Source organism: Erithacus rubecula (assembly GCF_903797595.1).
Source record: "Erithacus rubecula genome assembly, contig: SUPER_Z_unloc_2, whole genome shotgun sequence".
Taxonomy (NCBI): Eukaryota; Metazoa; Chordata; class Aves; order Passeriformes; family Muscicapidae; genus Erithacus; species Erithacus rubecula.
Genome location: NW_027635860.1, coordinates 10,090,099 through 10,114,157, shown reverse-complemented (window position 1 = coordinate 10,114,157; position 24,059 = coordinate 10,090,099). Strand labels below are relative to the sequence as shown.

At 37.1% G+C, this 24,059-nt stretch overlaps 1 protein-coding gene across 5 annotated transcripts in view; it reads right to left on the bottom strand.

Moving 5' to 3' along the window:
- Positions 1 to 24,059, bottom strand: part of PIP5K1B (phosphatidylinositol-4-phosphate 5-kinase type 1 beta) — a gene marked incomplete at its 3' end in the record, with an annotated part of 99,326 nt that overhangs the window by 31,603 nt on the left and 43,664 nt on the right. For 4 of the 5 annotated variants that reach the window (XM_079331212.1, XM_079331213.1, XM_079331214.1 and 1 more), the window contains 4 exons: positions 18,845 to 18,975; positions 8,731 to 8,848; positions 5,079 to 5,231; positions 3,082 to 3,381 (listed from right to left, as the gene is read on the bottom strand). In XM_079331212.1, the coding sequence (XP_079187338.1) occupies positions 3,082 to 3,381; positions 5,079 to 5,231; positions 8,731 to 8,848; positions 18,845 to 18,975 (702 nt within the window). The remainder of the gene's footprint in view (positions 1 to 3,081; positions 3,382 to 5,078; positions 5,232 to 8,730; positions 8,849 to 18,844; positions 18,976 to 24,059) is intronic. The other variant, XM_079331215.1, reaches the window with a different exon arrangement.

Sequence of the window (24,059 nt, the reverse complement as noted above, 5' to 3'; positions counted from 1 at the left end):
GCTATCAACTTGTATTTGTCCCAGCAGAGATAATCTGGAGGCACCAGCCCATGAGGGATCACCACAAGAAACTGAGCTCTATTCTCTAACTGGCAGGTGATGCATCTCCTCACCAGCACTACCAGGAGGTGTGACAGGCCAGAACTGATACTCCAGCAGTGGTCCACCACTGCAGCACTGCATTCCCTCAGGAAGGAGCTCTGTGTCAGTAGTCAAGACAGTCTGTGTTGGCTGAGGAGATGTATCAGGAGGACAATTCAGCTAAGCAAGGAAGCCACAGCACAGCTTGAATGCGAAAAGCTAGCATACAAGACAGGTGAGGACAGAGACTAGAAATCAGGAATAGAGAAACATTGTCTGGGCATCTAGGGATGGCAGCTGTGGTCAAGAAAGTCAAAGGCCAGAGAGAATTGAGACTGGCAATGAATATTGACACAGGGAAAAGCTGACCAAGGAAAACATGGGTGCATTGCTGAATAGGGCAGGAGATTCAGTGGCACCAGTCACAGACCATGGCACGTCCCCAACACCACTGTCCTTCATTACCAGGAAATTCTGCCAGGGCTCTGAAATTAGCAATAGATCTTAAGGAGGAGAAGGGTTAGCATCCAGGGACCTTTATATTTAAGAAGTAGAAGAAAAGGCCTTCCTAATTCTGATTGAAAATATAAGCAATGGAAACACAATCCAAATTTAAGTAACACAGAAGCGAATTTCTTTGCTCTGGAATACTAGAAAGATGAAACATTTCCTTTCTTAATTCTCAATTTTATTTATTACATTGTTCTATAATAAATTATTGTTATTTAAAAATAATGAATTATTTTCAAGTGCCTACACTAACTTTCTCACTTTGGAGTAGTAAAAAGAGATTACAAGTTTCCAATCCTAAAAAGCTGGTCAGTTATCACTCACACTACTCATCCAAATACCTCACGGACAGAAAAAAGCAGAGGCAAAACTCAAGTCCTTTTCACAAAATGGAGGGAATATTTTTAGCCTTTTTAAAGGCAGAAGTAAAAGGCAGGTAGTCAGATCCAACCTCATTAGCTGAGCAAATTCAGCTATATGAAAGATAAAGTGTCTGCTCCTTCTGTTTCATAACAGAGTAAGACTTGTTCGAATAGAAAAAGAAGTCAGTTAATTTTTTTACATACATATAACTTTCAGTGTGTGTATATACACATAGCTAGAGAGACACACAGACATATACTTTATTGTATATATGAGTATTTATGTAAATACACTGATTACTATAGGATAATTTTCTTCTTTTAAAATTTTAAAACTTTCCTGCGTCTTTAAGAACTCTAACAACTACTCTAAATACAACTTTAATTAACAACTTTAGAGTTGTTAATTTAAGGTACACACTGAAAAGGATTATATTAGCACTCAAATAACATGTAGCAGGAATTTTTCCAGACTTTGAAAGATCAGTAAGAGTCCCTTTATATGTAACAATTGATTGTTTCTTGTTTTAACTTTTCAGTTCATTAGATCTTTTAGATTCCCTCTGTTATTTCCAATACAATGGATTCCCCCAGGCTTTGACTGGATAAGTAACCTTGGACAAGTGGGGGATGCACAGAAAGGCATCCAGAGCCCCAGATGTGACATACTGATGCATTCTGTGTCATCAGACATGCTAGGATCTCAGGAAATACTCCCTGCAAGAGGCTACAGAGAGAACAATGTGTTGTGTTAGATGAATGCTTCATGCTGAATATGCAGCTGAACATTACGTCACACAGCTTTACAAACCAATCACAAGGCATTGCAGACTTCTGTGATAGTTAAACAAAAAATTCTATTCATGGGCAAAAACAATGTATCCGTCTTGTACCACAGGTGGCAGTGAACAACAAACTCTGATATTCAAGGCATCTCTTCTATGGGGTGAGTTCAGACTATCCATTTTGCTTTTTTATTATGAAATTCTTAAGATTTCCCTCAGACAACGCAAATTTTTTCTCTCCAAAACCCCAAGAATCATGAGAAGCTCTGAGAGATCTGGACTATCCCCTTTCTTACTTTTTATTTTCTTACCCATGCTACAGGGGGAGAAAAAAATTACAATGATTCTCTGTCCATAATAGGAACTGATTACATTCACCAAGGTCCTCTCAAAGAGCAATGATAGGAAAGCTTTTATGCTGGACTTTTCAGCTGAGGAAGATATTACCTTTCTCTAAAAATAAGACTGCTGCCACTAGGCCTGCCTTCCCATTCCTAGCTAACCAAGAGAGAAATTCACAGCAGTCCTGCATACGGTTTATCACATATAATAAGGGTTCCACTGCGCTAATTATGCCCTGAGGAAAAAAGTAATTAACATCTCCAAATTAATGAAAATTGTCATAAAATCATCAAATCCACTGGACTTCATTCCTGTACTAATCTGTACTGCCACAGATAGATCCGTGTAATCCTGGATATACAGAGAAACAGAGGGATAGCCCTGAAATTAGGATTGTGCTAAATGATAAATTTAAGGAGTCAGCAATGTGCCCGGGGAATGTCCATCTGTATCCTGGGGTACACTGAGCACAGTACAACCACCAGGTCTGAAAGAGGTGGTTGTCCCACTACATTCAGCCTCACCTCAAGAACTGCATGCAGTTCTGGGCTCTACAGTGTAAGGAGGATATAAAATATTAGAATGTGTCCAAAGGAAGGCAACAAAGGTGGTGAAAGGACTACAAGGCATGATTTGTGAGGTGCAGAGGAGAAAGGGTGGTGCTCATCTCTGGTGCCTGGTGATAGGATGCAAAGGAAAAGCTTAAAGCTGCATTGGGGAAATTCAGAGTAGATAGAAGAAAAATTCCTCAGAAAGATGGTGGTCAAGCACTAGAACTAGATCTGCAGTGAGGGAAGAGCTCATGGTTCTCAGTCTGTTTGTGCTCAAAATGGACATTCTATTCTATGACTATGATCTCAGATCACAAAATCTTAAATAAAGGTGCTCTGACATCCATAATTATCTCTCCTTAAACAGCGTGGAAAACAAACGGAGGTTAATAATCTGTACTGAGTAAATTTAGAGCAGGGATGAACACAGAAGTTTAAACATATACTCACTCGACAATCCCGCTGTAGTGTCTTCATTAGTGCACTGTGTGTTTCAGAGTCAAAATACAACCCTTCATGCATATCTTGCAGGAAATCGAGGTCTTTGAATGTAGGGTTGGACTTCTCCCTCTCTTTTCTTGATGCCCTCCGTTTGTATGTAGATCCTTTCAAGTCGTATGTGAAATGCATTTTCAAGGCTCGTGGCAAAACATTGTTCATGACAACAATCCTAATATTAATGCCTCCTGACTGAACACAGTACAGCCCATAAAACTTGGGAAGAAGAGTCCTGGGATTCTGGTTCAGATTCTAAAACAAAAGAGATGTTTTTAAATGTATGTATTTGCAATGAGCTTCCATGCTTAAGAAAGGGGGGTTTTTAACAGCAAAGGATATTAACAAACATGAAGAAAAATGTGGATGTTTTCTTATTCAGCATAGTTTGTTTAACCAGTTGATCATCTTTGTGGGTTTCTAGTCCAGAAAGCTAGCACAGGCACTGTCTTTTTGCCAGGAACTTACAAGGGCCAAGAGCAGAGCAGTAACTACATTTATGTCAGGTTTCTCCAACTCACAGGAAAGACTAGGCCAAACCTAAAAGCATCCCAAAGACTTAAATTCTTTTTTTTCTGACCTGAACAACCTTTGCATTTTACCTGCTGGAAGGAGTTTGGGTCAAATGCAGTTCTCATTATCTTGACTTGAATTCTGAAAAGAATCCCTCTCTGCATGAGACTTTAGACACCCAGAGTTAGTGCCAAATGAAAGTTATTTCCACAGGAGTGTGAGGTCAGGACCACAACTGACCATCAGAACAGAAAAGTGTGAAATACTCAAAATTCCACAACAGGCAAAATAAATTCAGCAGAAGATAACAGAAGTGAAAAAAATCTTCCTTCTGAATACAGCTGTTCTCAGTCTTGGGCAGGAAAAAGAAAGAAGGGGAAAGACCATTTTAGATCTTACTAAGTCACAACATACAACTATGACAAGAAAGTACTTTCACAGAAATAATCATACTGATTGAAGTTTTATACTTTGGAAGCCATTGCATAGCAGTGAGAAAGTTCCCAGAAACAATACATACTGGCCTTATATGTACTTCCAATAATTCAAACTTATGCTGAGTGGATTATCATGATTTGGAACAACAAAAAAGTACCTGCTACCATTGTTTTTCTTTTTTAATTTTTTTCTTTTTTTTTTTTTCTTTTACACACAGTGAATCCATGTTACTTTAGTGCAATAATGACAACATTCCTCATTTTTACTATAAGTGAGAGGGTAATTTTTCAAGTATTTACTTCAGAAGACAAAAGCAAGAAAAGAAAGTCAGTCACAGGTCTAATAACAGAAAGTCCCATATACCACCCAGAAGAATGTCTGTTTGTATGTATGAGTGGCTATTATTCAAAAAAATTAAATTCTTCTGTTTAATCAATGTTTTTCCCTTTAGATGACACACAAAACCCAACACAATGGACTTAGAATTAGCCCTCAAAAAGCTCAATTTAAAAATTAAGTATTGAGCAAATTACATGGATTAAAATATCTTTTACATCATTGTTTTAATACATGAGAAATGGAAATTAGAAGTAGTTGGAAACAAAAGTGAAACTGACCGGTCTAGTTTCTTTGTCCACTCTGAGTGAAATGCAGAGGGTAGACAAACACAAAATGGAGAAAAAAAACTGAATTAGAAATTTAGGAACTTTATTTTGTTACTAGCTTATTAGAAACAAAGTTTGGTATCAAATTAGATTATGACATTCAGTGTGAATGCTAAAAAAGTACCAATTCTTATCTTAAATGTATTATTGGTTTATATCTATTCTTTCTGTTGGGTGTGTAGGGCATTAAGTAGAAAGGCAGGTAAAAATGCAAAAAATATTATAAAAAGTACAGATAAACCCAGTGAAATATTTCAAGACAAATGATACTGAATCTTCAGAAGTGTGACACAAAACAGGAGAAATAGAGGTAAAATACATCCTTCAATTACTTACCATATAATAACCTGGCAGAAGCTTCTGAAGAAACTCAGCCTCTTTGTGTTGAACTGTTTTGATGATGAATTCATCACCACTAGTTACAAAAAATAAGGACCCACTGGCACCTGGGTTGGATAATTCAATTAAAGGTTCACTGCAGATTGAGTACTGGAAGAGACAAAATTTTTTTTTTTCACTGCAAATGCATGCATTTCCCAAACACAAGTTTAATATGAAGAATTGCAGGTTCAAGTAGGCACAAGAGAACAAGGTAGCAACACTACTGCTGCTGGCTGAGGTTTGGAAGGTCATTCTGCCCAGGCCATGCTGCACAAATATGGAAGAGCAGCTGGCAGCCATGCATGTGGTCCCTCTTCATGTCCCAAAACAACAGGTGAATGTTACTTTGGAGTGAACCCAGGGGTTGAGTTTGAAGGAGCCAATCTCCATGCTGTCAGCATAGCAAATTCTGAGTCAAAAACGTTGAGAAGATATTTTCACTTGAACTGTTTTCTTTTCACATTCATTTTTTAAAAGAAACAGATACAAGACAGTAGAAAATAAACTGGGAGGAGAGGTTTCTCACTATAGATAAATAGGCAAATCCTATTCTGTGAAGCTGGAATTGAAACTATTGGATTGATAAACTTGGTATAGCTATAGCTACTAATTTTAATATAGTTACTAGTTTTAAAAATCTTTTACTAGTTTTATGATTGAAAACCACTTGAAACAGAAAAAAAACTTCAATACCAGTAAGCAAGAAAAACTGCAATTTGAAGGACCACTATATTGCATATTTAGACAGGCTTCCTCTTCCATGGGACGCATTAAGAATTACAATCACATTTAGGAGGAAAGAGACACCAAAGACTACACCTTACTTAGTAGAACCATACTCATATAGAGACTAATGTACATTTATTAGGTGTCCACTATTCCAAACCTCATTCAAATTACACGGAGAGTAGATATTAAGCTCAAAAACCATAGAAAAATCTGTTTATATTGAACTTCAAAACAGGATAGCTGAATATCTAATAAATGTGTTCTTTTATGAGGCCTTGAACTAAAGAAGCATGTTTCCTATGGACTCATGCCATTGCCTTAATGCATCTTCTTATCCTAGCTCCAGCTAAGGCTTACAAATTTTAAAGAGAATTTTGCATGATATATAAATATTTCCTCTCCCTGCTTCTACTCAATTTCAATTAATCCAAAATACCTTTCTTGTTAATCCTATAGCTGTAATCTTCTACAGACAGAATGGCCATGCCAGCCTATAACACTACAAACCTCTGGACCAAATCAGCAGCTGTAGTGCAGCAACTGCATTTTTCTTCACAAAATATTTAAATCTTCATGAGTAACTGTCACTGTAATAAACATTTGAATGCAATTATCCTAAACATTAAAGCTAAATAGAACATAAGCACAAGACATTGACCTACACTCTGTGTTGGTCATTTTCCAGTGGTATGCACTTCTGTAAAAAAGTCCACCCACCAAATGCTGCTATACAAAGGGCCCAGCTAGTTTTGACTGGACATCTCTGAAAGGCAAATCAAAACCAAGATGTAAGAAAATCCCCAAGAGCCTGACAACTGAGTATTTATGATCAAGAAGTTTCCCTGCAAAATGACAGTACTCCATGAGGTTTCCAGTGACAATTTAATTCTGCCAGCTGTTCAAATGCATTTATGCTTGTTATCTTGCCTGACTCCTACAGCGTGTTACTGCTCATCCTCCTTGGAAAAGGTGATGCTTTAAATCTTGAGCTTTGCCACCTCAAATTAACAGTGTAAACTCACATATGCTTGCTGTAATTTCTAGTCTTATTTTACTTCACATGCCCTTCAGCTACAGCTGGACAATCATTTACTACTTACCACATACCACTTGTGTGTTTTCCTGTGCCAAGAGGAAAAAAAGAATCTGCGACAAGTTGTCTTTGTTGGGAACTTCCCTCAGGGAATAGCCTTTTTGTAGTTAAACAGATTGTCACAAATCTTATTTACAGCATACAGTCTTTGTATAAATGTTAATTTCTGCTACTGTGAAGGTTTCCTTAGATGGAAAAGAGTTGCAGGTGATAACTTTACTCTAGGAAGCACAGTCTTTTTAGCAGCTGGCAACACAGCCCACATACTTCAGCTTTTCCAAGTCCGTAAAAAGAGACAGATAAATAACACATTACATAATGACACTACTGTCACCCATTATGACCTTGTCTCTAAGCTGGAGAGGCATAGATTTGATGGATGGGTCACTCAGTGGATAAAGAACTGGTCACATTCCAAGAGTTGTGGTCAATGGGAGAAAGAAATTCTTCACTCCAAGGATGGAGTGGTGCTGGAAGTATGCGGTCTAGAGAAGTAGTAGATGCCCCATCTCTAGAAGTGTTCAAAACCAGGCTGGTTGCTTTGAGCAACCTGATCTAGGGGAAGATGTCCCTGCCTTAAAGCTGGGATAAATCATCTTTATGCCCCTTCAAATCTAAAATATTCTATTACTATGATTTATAAAATTCCCAAACAATTTTATTTCCTTGCTACTACCATTTATAATTCAAATTAATTATATTTTTTAATATATAACTGTGGTCATGAGGACTACTAACACAAAATCCATACATAGCACTAAAGAATTAAAATAAGACACCTACATTAAGACACCAACATTCAACTTAATAAAAGCAAAACCAGCTAAGTTTTGCTTTCAGGCTTATTGTCCAGATAGGAAGAAAACCCCATTATAGCACACTTGAATACAAGAGAAAAAATTTAGTAACATAGTAGTATGTTAATATTTCGGAACCATTTAATCAATTATTTTCTTATTCACCCAAGCCCTTTAAAATTCTTTTTGTTTTAAATAAGCTGTTATCAATAATGAATGGGATGAATAATGAAACAAAAGGATTTTAAAACTCATCCCAAAAAGTACACAACAGACTCTGACATATAAAGTTGCTAATTTGTTTCAGGACTCTGGTTTCTTGGGTGGCCCACCATGAAACAAACTGAACATTGGGCAAACATCTAAAAGAGAATCCTGCTCAGCACTTACTCTATCCTTCCAAAAGCAGAACTACAGGAAAAAGAAAATTGTGGATATTTTCCCTACCAGTGTACCAAGTGGTACCACCAAGTAAAGCTTGCTTTTACAATGTCTGCAAATTTGCAACTTTTTTTCCTCATGTAAACTGAACACTGTGAAAGAATAAGTCTTCAATTTATGAAATATAACAAAGCAGGCATTCTAAAATGCTTCATTTTTAGTGTGCCATCCATGTTCCTCAAAGTTAGACAGGAACATTTGCAGATCTCACTTTGTAATGAACTGTGTAACACAAATCACATGAAAGTACCTAACAAGAACTGAACTGAAAAGTCACACAACTACTGATAACTTCTCTAGAAAAATTATCTGAATTACATGGATGTTACTCTTGTCAATTAACAAAGCAGTTTTTTTATACAAATGGTCTCCAAGATAAAGAATTAAAATTTTTGTAAACATTAGAAATAGTCACTAGTTATATACCCCTCCACACACAAAATTTCTTACTGATTAAAGGGCACCCTTTAAGAATCCTTTTCTGCCACAACAAAACTAGCAAGCTTTATAACAATTTGCAACTCAAAGGAAAACTGCAGGCTCTTACCAAATAGTCATCAGGCTTGATACCAAAAAGTTCTCTGAAATAGCGGAAGGCAAGAGGTGCATATGTCTTAAATCTGAAGTCAGGGTAATGATGAGCAGGGGTAAGATTGCTCCCTTCACTGAAAACAAAAACAAAACAAACCAAATCACTGAGCAATTATTAGCAGCTAGTTTCACCATAAAGCTGCCTAACTTGACTGTTTGCCTCCTCAGGAAAGAGCATAAATTTAGATAAACCTCTCTATCACATTAACCATTAATAGAAATGTCTGCAAGAGACATTGCCAGCAAATTCCTTTTTCTCACCTGACAGGAAATTACTGTTTTCACCACCTGTATGCATTTGCATAAAGATCACATTTAAACACGAACAGGACAAAATCTGCACTCCAGAAGTCCGAGGTAGAGACTGACTCCACTGAGTATTGAAACTCTAGTGTCACGGTCGCTGTGCTCAAGATTGCTCCAACCACAGCATCTCCCACCAGCCCTTCTCTGTAAGCAGCAGTTCCAGCAGGGCAGCTCCCTTGGTGGACTCACTTCCCAGCTGTGTTGGAAAGATCTTCAGACACTCCAGGAATTTCCTAGACTGCCTTCTCTCTGCTGTGTTAAATTTCCAGAAGACATCTGACTGGTTAAAATTTGCCAGGATTTCATGACAATCATGAAACATCAGCCCTCTGATTGTAGAATAGTTCAGCCACCTCCTCATCCTGGTTGGGTGGTCTATAACAGACTCCCACCAGGATACCTGCCTTTTCAGCCTTCTCCCTGATTGTCACCCATAGGCACTGAGCCTTCTCATCACTATCCTTGAGCTCTGTAAAGTCCAAACACTTCCTAATGTACAGAGCCACCTCTCTTTCCTTGCTTGCTCCTTCTGAAGAGCTTGTAGCCTTCAGTGCAGCACTCCAGCCATACCACCATGCTCCTGCAGGGGTGACTATGTCATGGCTTTCCTGCTACTCTATGGCTTCTGTTGGTAACCTGTACTCCTTAACTCTTCTCCTTGTTTTACATTTATCATCTCGCTGTATTTTTAGCCTGAGTTACAAAAGTCTTGAGATGAATGCTAGATATAAGGTAAAGATCAGCAGCACAACACCGTTAGACTTAAAAAAATAAACAACCCGATATTTTTATGCTCATGGATTCATTTATGATGGAAACAGGTCTTTTAAGCAGGTGTAAATTTTATGCTGTGATTTCAAAACAAACAGGAATACTTTTAAACAAAGTTTTGGTACTGAAATGGGCCCGATAGAAACTTTCTAACACATTTTGAGTATTAGAAGTCAGACCTTTATTACAGAATGTTGGTCACTCTGGGGATCTTTCCTCTAATCAAGGGCCTCAAGAGCCTTGTGAACAGAGTTTTTATCATACTCACAGACTATATATTCATTAGCTATCCCTGCTTACTTGACTTCATTTGACATAATCATATCCCTTATCAGAAGTCCTTATATGATTCTTCAGGTCTCTCTTCAATGTCCAGTCTCCTGTGGCTTTCCTTGACCTCTGCTTTAGAGTAAGCACAGTATCATTGTTTTGCACAACTTCTGCTTTGCCAGCCTTACACAGCTGAGCTGGCATCCTGCTTGTATTTTGCATGACTTCTGTTTGCCTAGATTACATCCTTTATCTATTTATCCAAGGTTGGGCTGTTGTGGTTTACTCCTTGATAAGAGTAAAATACTGTTCTGTTTTACTGTTCTTATCAGTTTGGCCAGTGTCTGAATGGTTTGATATTCAGAGAAATACAAAATCCAGGACTTGACACAGTTGCTGAAATCAGCTTTTGCAGCACTTCTTTACTCATTTATCATAACCAAATTATTCAGTAATGCAGAATGTACCATTATGTTGGGCAAAAAGAATATCCAAAGGACACCAAAAATTTTAAAAGGCAACAAATTCACACAGATATGAAAAGCAATAAACATTAAGCAACATTCCTGGAAAAGAGAATAAAAATTAAATACAATGAAAGAATTTAAGAGCTTTCATCCTGTACAATTAGTACTTGTCATATGAACTTGCCACCTTTCATTAACAACAGTTTGAGGACACAAGCCTACTCATCCTACCTGGATGCCCCTGAATGAGTGCTGCCAAACCCCCACCTAAACGAACTGTTTCAGTGACAGCAGGCTCCAGAAATGAATAACAGTTCAGACTCTTGAACAGGAGATGTGAGGGGGAAAAAAACCAAAGATTTCTGTCTGGAATTCACACATAAAAAGACGTTTGTGGATGATCAATGATACATGCAAAGGCTATAGAATATTGCTGCTCCTTGGAGTGCTAAACCCTACAGGTAACAGTGAAGGCTGCCTGGTCCTAATGAACTCCTCTGTTCACTTTGTATTTACTGCAGTATGATTCCAAAAAATCAAAATCAAATCCAAATCTGTTTCATTGTTCCATTATAGAGCTAAAAATGAAAATCAGTAGGATACAAGCTAAAGATGGTAGTGTTTCTTTACAGTTAAGATAGAAAAAGGGTCTTTTACAAGGCATTTCAGTTGCTCAGAACACTGCCAGATTTGTCAGACACCAAGTTCTAAATAGCTGGTTGTGATTCACTGAAATTTTGTCCAATATGAGGATGCTCCAGTGGCCACATAGAAATCCATACAGTTTTCCCTGGAAACCTGGAGTCATACTTGCAAATGCATTTAATTATCATAAGATGTAGAACCTAATAGAACAGTGTTCTCTACTGAAGCATTATGTAATTGTCAGGAAATAGGAAGCATCCAAACTTTTTAATGAAATTCTACATTTCAGTACTAAATACTTTTATAAATCTGCTATGACAACAGGACAGTTCTGAGCCATTTCATAATTCCATATGTAAAATGACCAACACTGGGTCAGCAGGTGCACAGCAATGCATAACAAGTGGAGATTTATTAGAAAACAGAGCAAATATTTTAGAACAGCTTCTACACAGAGGGTAATTCCATGCAATTAGAGCACATCAGATATTTTATTACAGATATGAGTCAATTTCTCTATGCAGACAATTTTTCTTATTCTTTATGAAATCTTCTTTAAAAAACACCTTCTGTTTAAGGTCTACAGAGTATTTTACTGTTTCTGTTAATTATATTATTTAGTTTCAGCTTCACTTCCTAGCAGAATAGTTTACTGATACCAACAGTATGCTCTTTGGTAATTCATGAAGCAAGCCTGACACGAATGTAAGCTTTCTTGTTAGTACTCTGGAAAATAGTTTTTAATATTTTCTAAATGGTACTTTTAACAGAAAAAGCACTCCCACTTCCAGTAAGTTCTTCCAGTAATGGAAACCTTTCAAATTTCTTGTCAATTTAAAGCTCATATGACAAGTATGAATTGAGTATGGCCTTGCTCTTGCTGGAAAAGGACAAATTCCACTGTACAGAATGCTTGATGTAAGTACATCCCTACCCTATTTAGAATTGTTCACATTCCACTCTATTAGTTATTGAAAGAATGTATTCTGTGGTTTCTCTCCAGATTTTCTTGATGCATTTTACAGTTTCACTCTCATGAGATTAAAGTGTATGTGCAAAGCACTACATATAATGATTTTAAAGCAGTCTAGGGAGTTTCAAGGGGGTGATTATGTCTTTGAAATTGTATAAGAAAAATGCCCAATAACTATTGACAAAAAGTCAAATCTTCAAAAGGGTGCTTTGGACATAATAAGAAAGGGGGTAACCATGTAATTTCCCTTTCAGCTAGTTTAAGCACAGGTCTACCAGAAAAATGAAGAAAAAGACTTGTAAAATTAGCTCTGATTCTGGTAATCTTGAGGAATTCAAGTCTTTCCATATGACAACAAAATACAGGCTTTGGAAAAACAAGGAAGCAATTGTAACTTATGAGATATTTGAATAACCTTAGCTGTTATACCACACAAAAAAAAAAAAAAAAAAGATTTGTAGGCAGATTAAAGAAGAGAGACTAATCTTAAAATGCAGTTTAGTTTAACACTTAAACTGTGTAGGCTTTTTTAAATCAAGCACACCTAAAAATGACAGTAAGTGCATCTTATCCTGTCTCTTTGTAAATGCTAAGAGGGTATTAAAAAGCATAGATGGTGCAATATCAAACTAAAAGTGAAGTAAAACTAATTACATTTTTAATGGCTAAGCCCATAGCTGTAAAAATTTGCTTAACAAGACACCCAGATACATTTCTTGGCAGCTTTTCATTGCTATGGCCTCACCCTGGTAGGATGTGCTCAGGAGATACCATATCTATCTGAAAGGGCAGAGAAAGCCAGCTGCATATCTTGGTAGCAAGCCTTTTTCACTGAGGATTGTTCAAAGGCTGTGATGGAGCTGTTAACAAAAGAATTAGTCTGTAGTTGTGACCCCATGTATAACTTTTTTGTGTGTATTGTAAAAAAACCTGAAGAAGAGGAACACCTCAGCTCTCTCAGTAAAAGCAATTCTTTTTCAGATTGTTAAATCAAAATAAAATGTGAAAAGCTAAATGCTCCAAACATTAAAATCTAAGATTATCTAATTGCAGTTTCATTGCTCTTGAATGCTGCTTTTAAAAAATTCATCAAAATGTGTTTAAGCTCTAAAAAATGTATCAAACAAATACATGCTGCAGGTCAGGTAGTGCTTTGGTATGCTCCTTTCCCATATGTAATTTCAGAAAAGCATTCCTTCATTTCCCACATGAATTAAGCAGGTATCATGTTTATCTGAAAAAACAGGTGTGACTATGGTTTTTTTTATACTGTGTGTTAAAGTCCAGTGATAATACTGTTTTTTTCTCACATTCTCCTAAACTTTCAGTTACCAAATGCTGTCCTAAGTGGTTCCCTTCAAGTCAGCTTTTAAATACAGCTAGGAATAGTACGTAACTTAAAGTCAAGTCAATCATATCTACGTAACAACTGAACATAGAAGCATTTACTTACAATTATGAAGATATGACTATTTCATAACCAACTGGAAATTCTATTAAAATACAGGATCTCAGAGTACTTGAAAAGTATGTAAGCAGTCTACAGAACAATGCAGCTATCTGGGTTATCAGAGGTTTACAAATAATCTGTTGGTAACAGAAGTAGCTGAGTCCAGTAGTTCATACCACATTTTGCTCTTATCGCTGAAGTATCCCCATTGCTAATATTTGTTTTGCATCCTCCTCTCTGTGTTATCACTCAGCTCACAAACCATAAAAACCCTGTCAGAACTTGACTAATTCTGTGCATCTTTTCCACTAAAGCACCAAGGAAGAGCAGCTGCACTTTATCAAAGTATTCAGGTCCCTTTACCTTCCTTGTGAAACTGCCCACTAGAAACACATATCATGGTGTAAGTTACCCAACAAATCATTGTTAGTGTGAACATTCAAATACTAGTCACACTGAACCTGTAGAGCATTCTATACTACAAATACTGTACTTAGCTCACCAGCTAACCTATGATACAGGTTTGGTACAAAGTTATTTCCAAGGGTAAGTATCAGTTTTCTCAATCAGTCCTTAAAAACATACTAGAAAGCAGTACACTTCAATTTGAGACGTAGGGTAGAATCCAGATTGGCCAAGAAAAGTTTTTACTTTCTTAGTACTTTTGACTACTTATTTGGGCTGTTATCCAAACGCTGTCCCAATACAATGGTAAGCTTCTGACATTAAAAAGCAGAAAGATTATTAATGAATAAACTTTCATTAGCATCATAAGAAGGAAATTTGTAAATTAGCTAGTTCAGTATATTGACTGTAGCTGCAGAGTGCATGCATGTCATCAGCATCCAACACACTTCCCAGATCAATTAGAAACCATAGCAACTGTTCTCAATATGCAGGGTCTAGACCTGCATAAAGTGTATTAGCAAAGGAAGTGCATAAGACTGACTAACAACTTGCTGCAAAAAAGGTCCAACTCAACAGCTGTACTTAGAAGCAGCCTCCATCTAACAAAAACAAAAGAATGCAGGCTGAAACTACCATCTTGTTTGAAGCATTCTGTATTTCTGAAGCTTCATAGCCAAAATTAGCTGATATGATGGAGCAGCTTCTGTCTGGCTTCTCAGTCACCTGAAAAATGCACCTCCTTCTCTGTCTGTTAGAAGAGCTTAATAAGCTGCCTTCACTGCCAACTAACAAGCAGCTGCACAGCCCCATGGCCCAGTGACCAGTTGGAGCCACCACTGCCTGCCAGAGCTAAGCTTGGAGATGAGCAACAAGCTGTTCTAACCAAGGCCATCTCACTGGGAGTCAGTACCACAGCCACGTCAAAGGGCTGAAAAAGTATTGCTGAAGCCATGTTGTACAAACAACTAACTGGAAGCAAATTGTGCCACCAGGAACTGCTTCCAGCCAAGGAAGACAGACAAACACATCCCACACAGCTAGTCCCAGCACAGAGAGCATGTGCAGGATGAACAATCTTTCCACTGAACCCTCCAGCCACTGTTGCAGCAGTACCAGCACCAGCTAAGCATCTCTGTTGCTGGATTTCCAAAGCAGAGTTGAAAAGCCAGAAAAGAGGTTACTTGGAATGGTTTCCCTTGTGGTTTCACTCTGTTCAGTGTGTAGGGTGCAGACTTCAGACCTATCTTCAGAATCAAGTAGGTCAGTGTAGGGTGCATTTTGTTTCTCCATCCTAGAAGCAAATTTGCATAGTAACATTTTAAATTTATTTGGATGATGGTTCTCAATGAGCACCATTATAACAGTTTCCAGTAGTACCTCATTTTCCAAAAACAGCACGTTATACAAACTCTTGGGGAGCTTGAATAAAAAGGGGTGAAAGGCCCTCCACCATTACAATGTGCAGATGAAGGCAAGCACCTTTGCAATTCAAATCCACCCACCGTACAGAGACACCTGTACTTCACTCAAAGTCACTTCCAGAAATAAACACATTAATTAATCTGGGCTAAACTCTGACCAATTTAACACAGTTACAGAGTAACTCTGGACCAGGAATAACCTGCAATCCAGTGAATTACTTCTGATTTAGATCAGTAGTTCCCACAATATGCAGAGAAGTTATGTTCAGATCTGACCTAATCACTTTTTTACCTGGCATTTTTCTCCCTTCTTAATGAATCCTGAATGCTTCAGTATGACTACTGAAGCAGAGATACAAGTTGAGGGTTATTTCAGGATCTGAGAGATATGCAGAGACTATTCTCTTCAATGAATAAAATTCATAAACAATTGTTAAGTATTTTCCCTAAATATAGAAGAGCAGATACAACACTCTTCTGCTCACTGGTGCACAGGCTGCATTGCATTTCTACTAGCTCAGGTCTATCTTACCCCTGCTACCCTAGCAGTGTCCCTGTTGCTGTCAAAGAAGCAGGTGTACCTATGACTGAAAAGCAGTCTTCTCACCTCGTTGCTAGACACAGGTAAGGCAGGGAAAACACAGGAGGAAGGTGGAGCAGGCACCATGCAAAGAGGCAGATTGCTGTGAAGTTACCAAAATGAAGGGGAAGTTCAGCTGACAGCCTGTTTGAAGTTGCAGATGAGTTATTTGTATCTAAAGCAAGTGGAAAAGTACTGTGCCTTGCTGGGTAAGCACATTTCAGCACTACTCTTGCTGCACTGTTAGGTTCTCCTTCAGCTGCAAACTTCTGCAAAAAGTTTACTCAACCTCAGCTTGCTCCAGGGTACTTCCAGGTAGAGGTCAACCCACTTCACCTGCTGGTGTAACTAATTTCCACTAATTGCTTCAACCAGAACAATCCAAAGGGGACAAAAAAAAAAGTCATTACAGTAATTACTTTTAACAATGCTACCATCACAGGTAGATACCCCTCTAGGAAAAAGTGAAGAGTACCTGAGGTGCACTTTGGGAGTGCAGCCCCAGCTGTAAAGATTGTGCAACTTTTGCTTTTTACTTCAAACACGGGTAATGAAGTTACCTATTGACATGACTCAGGACCAATCCACATAATACCATCATGAAGCAACATCCCACTACTCTGAACCAGCAAGAAAGAATTCCATATTAATTTTGTGCAATCCCAAAGTATTAAAATTTATGGAGAGTAATACATTTCTGGTTGAATTTTTTTAGATAAATAAAAGGTTACACTGAGACACAGCAATGATTTGAAATTCAACATTTCTGTGCATCAGCATAAGAAATCAAGTGTTGTTAGAAGAGATTGCAGCAGACAGCCAACTTTTAGTTCCATAGACAATGTTGTCAACAAGTGCTCTTTATGGAGCGCCTCGTTGTTAGAGTCAAGATGTCTCACTATGCTATATATTGCTTACTACCTAGCTATACAAAAGAAAAAAACCCAAACCCAAAACTACACTGCTTTGGTCATTACTTTAATTTGTCTAATTTTCCTCAAAATAATTATTTTTACAGAAAACTGTCTGGAAAGGTACTACTGAAGCTTTTCTACTAAATTTTATATTAGTGAAATCAGTCTCATCCTTCTGTCTTTTGATTTTAGCCAGAAGGAATGTCTACTAGCTCTTTCTTAATGCCAATAAAAAACAAGGAAATCTCATTCCTGTGTGTATATGCATGTAAGTCCCACAGTAAAGAAGGCACATGCAATGCTATGGACTACAAGCCATTTTATTTTACTTATTCATTTATTAAAAAAAAAAAAAAAAAAAAAAAAAAAAAAAAAAAAAAAGTAGTTTTCTTTCTCAAACCGTGTAAATAAATGTAATTTATTTACATATTTATTTATAATTATTTATTTATTTATTTATTATTTTACATGTAACCAATGTAATAAAATGGTTTTAGTATGCAGGTTTTTCCATTTAGTTTCCATGAGCAATGCTGATATACCACAGAAACCTCTATCACTGTCATAGGCAGAGATTTTTCTCACCAATAAAAGCTTTGTTACATAATATGTAAATTTCTCACCTATAAGTCGGATGTTTTAAACAACATTTTGTGATTATAGTGTATGAAAACACATGCATATGGTTAGCTTCTCTATATCTACCTAATTTACAAGAGAAAGATTACTAACCTGTGCACAAACCCTTTCATTAAAACCAAAAAATGTATATGAATAACCTCAACTACTAGGAACTGATGTAAAGGTTTTATTGCACATAAGATTACTTTTTCCTTAAGGATATATCACTTCAATGAAAATCAAGGAAATTAACATGAGAAAATACTAAAATTTCAAGCATATGCACTTCTGTGGACTGTTAATTTAACTCTGTTTAGTGACACCAGTAAATACTAAGGATTATAAATTATTCTAAACAGTTTATGAAGTAGCATTCCAACTGCACATGAACAAAACTTTGAAAATCTAATAGAAATCAATCCCAAATCCAGGAAACATTACACAGATAGTGTGTCCTTATTGAAATGACTGTATTTAGCACTGTTGAAAACCCAGAAAACACTGAACAGAGTAAGTCATCCTGATTTTGAAGTACATGTCTCCTAAGCCACCTTCTTCTCTTGTTAGCAAATGTAACTTGGAAAGGGTGCATGGCACTGTACTTCATCTTCTGAACATCAAAAATCAGTAAGACCTTGACTTCCCTTATCAGCATAACTGTACTGTTACAATTTCTACACCATCAACTTGTCAGTGAAACAAGCTGAGGTGGAAAAGCAGTAAAGGTGCACAACTTTCAATCAGCATAGCTTGTAGAAGCTGAGTGTTGCCACAGACTAGAGCCCTCGATAGAATTCTATAGTGTAAATATAAGGCAATGCTGTAGTATAAATTTTTATATTATATTTAAAATGGCAGGACTTGAATTTTCACCAATTTTTAAAATCTTCGACAAAATATCAAGTATTATTTTCAGAAACTAATATACAACTAATCAAATGTGAATGTCAGTTCCACAAATCACTTCAAAATAAAATTGACAGCTCCTTTAATTGAAAGTGTCAATATTACTTTGCCTCTCTATAAATGGTAAGTCTCAAATCTTCAGATGAACTGTGATCTTTCCAATTCTCTCCCTATCTTCATTTTCAATGACAACATGAAGATCAGATAACTTCAAGTTTCATACATCATATGTTAACACAAATTTTTTTTAACTGGAAAACAAACCTGGCTCAAAATACCTAGTTAAGAGTTTAGTTATGAAATGTTATTGAAGAAAAATCCAATATGCTTGCTCTTACCTTGGTAGAAAGACACTTTCCACTACATAGAAGTCTTGCATAAGAACATCTCTGTCTGGTTTTGAAGTAAGACTTCCTACCGTGTATCCTATTCCCAACTGGATAGCACCTTTAATAGCCGAGGATGCAGTCTGTGTAGAAAGTAAGAATTCAAATATCAGTTTGCTAAAACCAGATTTCTGTTCTTCATCAGTAATGTTATTGCTAAATGCTTTGCTCATTTTTATAATAGCAACAACCTGTCATCTTTACATCTCAGGCCTCAGTGAAATAACTGAATTTAAATTAAAATATTTAAAAGAATCACTATACACAAAATGAAACTTTTCAAGTTGCCCAGATAATTAAGACATGGAGTTTTAACTCAGCACAGAATCACTGAATAGCTGGTTGGAAGGGACCTTAAGAGGTTCAACCTTTCTTGACAAAAGTATGATCTAGACAAAACAGCCAAGCATCCAAGCCAAGCCTCAAAAATGCCCCATGTTGGGGAATCCACCAGTTTAGGAAGATTATTCCACTGGTTGACTGTTTTCACTGTGAAATATTTCCACTCGTTTTCAAGAGGAATACCCCCAGGAGTAACTTTAACCCATTATCCCTCATATTTTCCATGTGACTCCTTGTGAAAATAGTCTCTATCTTCTTTGTAACCACCTTTCAAATACTGTAACATGGTGATAAGTTTCCCCTCAACCTTCATTTCCCAAGGTTGAACAAACCCAACTCTCTCAGCCTTCCCTCATACAGGGCTTCCTAGCCCTTTGATCATCTCTGCAGCCCTTCTTTCTACCCTCTCCAGCCTGTCCATATCTTTTTTGGATAGCAGAGACCAACACTACCAGCAGTATTCCATGTGGCCTGACAAACACCAACAAGAATGGGATAATCTCTGCTGCTGATGCCCCTGCTGATGCAGCCCAAGATCTCCCTGGGCTCCTTTGCTCCAGCAGCACACTGCTCACTCATATTGAGCTCGTTGCTCACTGGGACTCCCTGGTCCCTTCCCTGCCTGTGCTGCGCTCCTGGATTTGTTTTCTCAGGTATAAGACCTTACACTTGTCCTTGCTGGACTTCATAAGGTTCTTCTTTGGCCACTCTTCCAGCCTGCACAGGTTTTCCTGCAGCATGGCTCTCCCTTCCAAAGTGTTCACTTGATCCCTGAGTGACTATGAGTGCCCTGGATGACCACTTATGAAGACATGAAACAGCCTTGGGACTGACACCAAACCCTGGAGGACCCCACTTGTGGCAGGTTGCCAGTTGGAAAAGCAGCCATTTACCCCACTCTGGGGGCTGCCTGTGGTCAGTTCCCCACCCTCTGCATGGGCAGCTTGCCCAGACTGCTCCACACCAGCTTCATCAGGAGGCTGTGGGAGACCATAGAGAAACCCTTGGAGAAACACAGGCAGACATTGTCCATGGCTTGTCTCACATCAGCCAAGCAGGTTACTTTGCTGTAGAGGCTTTGTCAAGCACAATTTGTCCTGGGTGAACCCGTGCTGGCATTTCCCAGTCACCTGGTTCATCTGGCTTGTGATGGCTCCTAGGAGAATCCTTTCCATAACATTTTCCTTTGCCTTAGTATTAACCTTCAGAGTACACAACTGGACCCAAACTCCACAATACTGTGACCACTGCAGCCAAAGTCATCACTAAGAGAGATATTACAAAGCTGGCTCCCTTGGTTAGTGAGCAGCATGTCGAGCTGTGCCTCTTTCCTGGTTAGCACATCTAACATTTAAATGAGGAAGGAATCCTGTATGCATTCCAGGAACTTGGTGAATGTTGTGACCTGGTGTATTGCTCTACCAAGAATGTCTGGATAGTTAAGTCACAGAATCTTATCCAAAGGTTCCTTAAGCAACCCTGATTAAGTGTTTCTTTGCCCTTTTCATCTTGGTTTGGAGGTCAGTAGCAGATGCATGATCACCAGTTTGAAGACAACATGTTTGGACCCTTTTTTCAGGTTTTACTTCCTATCTACCAAACAAGCAAGAGACTAACAGAAGAAACAAAGATCATCAGAGGTTTCATGATCAGAACCACTTCAGCACTTGAACAGAACCATTTCAGGAATGAAAATTACATAAGAAGTGGTTCAACTACACAAAGCTACTCTTGTTAGAGTTCTTGGAACAGCATATACTAGAGTGGCTCCTTAATTTTAGAAAAGACAGAGATGTGTAGCTCTTAAATAATTAAGGCTGCACACCAAGTAGAACTTATACTTGCATAAGAGTTTAGAACCAGCGATTTGGTGGGAACAAACAACACTCCATTCTGAAAATGTAAAAAGATTTGGCGTTGTGTCATAAGAAGAGTCACATTTTTCTTTACTTGAAAGGTTTCTATTCATGAATGATTAATGCTCAACAAAAGCTGTAATTACATAACTTTGATCAAACCAATACACATACAAATAGTTTCTGCTTCATTGCCGGATGCCCATCTTGTTCACTACTACAGCGAGTATTTCTGAAAGAACAGCACATAGTGCAGTACAACAGAGGGCATGCTATTCCAAATAAACCCTGACAAAACCCACCAAACTTCAGAAACACCCAAGATAAGTAACCTGGAAATGTGATTTCAAAAGGAAATCTCTGGATCATCTTTCAATCATCTTTCCTCAGCTCATAAAAATATCTGCAGTATTTTTTTATTTAATTAAAAAACCTACAGACTTGCAGTCTCCAAAAGGCAGAATGTAAGGTTTTCTACTACAATGACACAGATCTTTCCCAAGAGGTTACTTTCTTGTTAATTTCCACTTGTATTCAAGAGTGTCATTAGTAACCACCCATCATTTCTGCAGCAACCACAGAAGTTGGTTTAGCAGAAAAGTAATGGTATAAAATCATTCAGAAAGATTTAACAAGTGCTTTCAAACAAATTGAGAGCCGCTACAGAATGCTGAAGGCAACTGCTGGCCCAAAGTCCACTCTTTGTCAATCACAACTAACACCAAAGGCTGGTAATCCAGTATGCCCTTAGTAACAGACAAGTACTTGTTTTCACAATCCATAAAATAAAAACAAAACAAGCCTTGGAATTAGTTTGTAAAATATTACTTGTCATATTTTTATATTATTATTATTATTAATGTTATTATAATGATCAAATCCAAGGAAAAGATAAAGAAGTTGCTTCTTAAGCCTTAGGGGAAATGTCCTTGAAACATCCATTTTATTGATACAAAAAAAAAAAAAAATATATATATATATACATATATATATATATATATATTGGAAACTGCAAATGCAACTGGAAAAATTAAAGTCTTGAGAATTTTTCCTTATTTGGGCCCCTCTTTTAATGTCCATGAAGGCAGCAAAATCTAGTTTAAAAACTAAACTCCTTATTTATTTCAATTTGTCTTGAATACTCTCCTGCTGCAAGGCAAACAATAAAATTCATCAACCTTCTGTGCTATGGGTTTTTTCAGTCTCTTAGAGATTGAAATAAATTTTTGTTTGTATTAGCCTCATGAAGAGGTATATAAAATGGCCCTGAGATCTCTTATTAGCTGTAACCACAAAGCTTACAGTGCACAGTGACAGTACAGTAACTCTCAGATAATTTAACCTGTTATCAACCTTCTGAAGCTAAAGAAATATTACGGGATGAGAATAACCATTAGGAGAAACATGGCAATACATTTCAGCTTATGAAAGTGATTGAATATGTAGCAAATGGTGTATACTGTGATAGCCATCTTTGTTACATAAAGAGGCACAAAGTAAAACTTCACTCATTCTCCTTTTGCTGTTTAGGATATTACTGTCTACTGCATAAGTGTTTTGATGAGTTTATCCCTGAATAATAAACTGAAACTGTCCTCATTATGATGAAACATACTTTGCCTCATTTTGTGAAATGTAACTATATAATTTTTTCTGTATTTGTCATATGGCTTTCCTAAAACAGCTCATAGATATGAAAAATTATATGCAGACTCAAAGTATAACAGCAATATATAAGATAAAACACAGGTATACAGAATATTTGCATCACTGATAAATATTCTATCACTCAATGCACTGTTCTCTTAAATTACTTTCTCTGCAGATTGATCTTCCACTTTCTCTACATTACTCTAAGCTGAAATCCTTTTCCAGAGCAGCAAAATGAATGAGAACTTAAATCCCCTCAAATCAGGTCTTAAGTTTACACATGATCCCACAAATATACTAAGCAGGATTTAGACATTGTTTTTCATGCAAATACTCACTTTCAGGTGGCTTTCTAAAACTTAAATTTGCCATTTTCATAAAATAAAGGTGTTAATCAGACACAATAATGAGTTTAAAGGCAGCACGCATCCAGATAACAAGAAAAAAAAATCTAACTGAAACTGTCTAACAACTGAACAAGGCTATTGAAAGGATTGAAGAAGACTGTCCCCTAAAGTAAATGAAAAAAAATTAAAGAATGGAAAAAATATGGACACTTTAGTTCCAGAAATTTTATGATAAATTGGCCAATAATTGTTTCTGTTAGAGTGTGAAGGTTAATTACTGGCAGTCCAGAAAAACTACTAAAGTGTCAGTAAATTTACAGACTACATTGTACACAAAGATTTTAAGTATGATAAATGTATTTATTCTTTTAAACAAGTTTCCTTATAATTTACTAGTAATTGTACAGGAGTAGTAATGGCATAAATCATTTAACAAACCATGAGCAGATTGGAGCTGAGCAAGAGGACATAAGCTTCATCGAATTTAACAGAAGTTCCTCTCTAGTGCCATTCACAGTTATTTTTCCACTCACTTTTCAGGTCTCAATTGCTCTTTGCTAAATCTATATGCATTTCCCACAACATGCTCATGAAATGTAACTCTAACATTCTAGGCTTCTTCAAAAGTAGACATCCTAGGGAAACTCTTTAGGGCTTAATAAATGTGAACTTTGTCCTTGTTTTTGTGTTCTCCCCTTTTATAACATTTTATTGCAGCTGAAGTTTGACCTATGAACTTTCTATAGCAAGATGGTGATTTTTTTCCAGAAGACAGCTGGTTTATTGCAGGTGCCATAAACTGTTGAAGAGAAATTAACTCTGCCTTGGAAATTCTACCTCATTATCACTGTGAAAGACTAAAAGATGGTTGCTTTCTTTCACTTCCTCTACTACTGTCATTCAAACAGGTTTTAAAATCCGCCAAATGAAATGGAACAGATACCTAGCTACCACAGTTCTTTGTAAGAGATG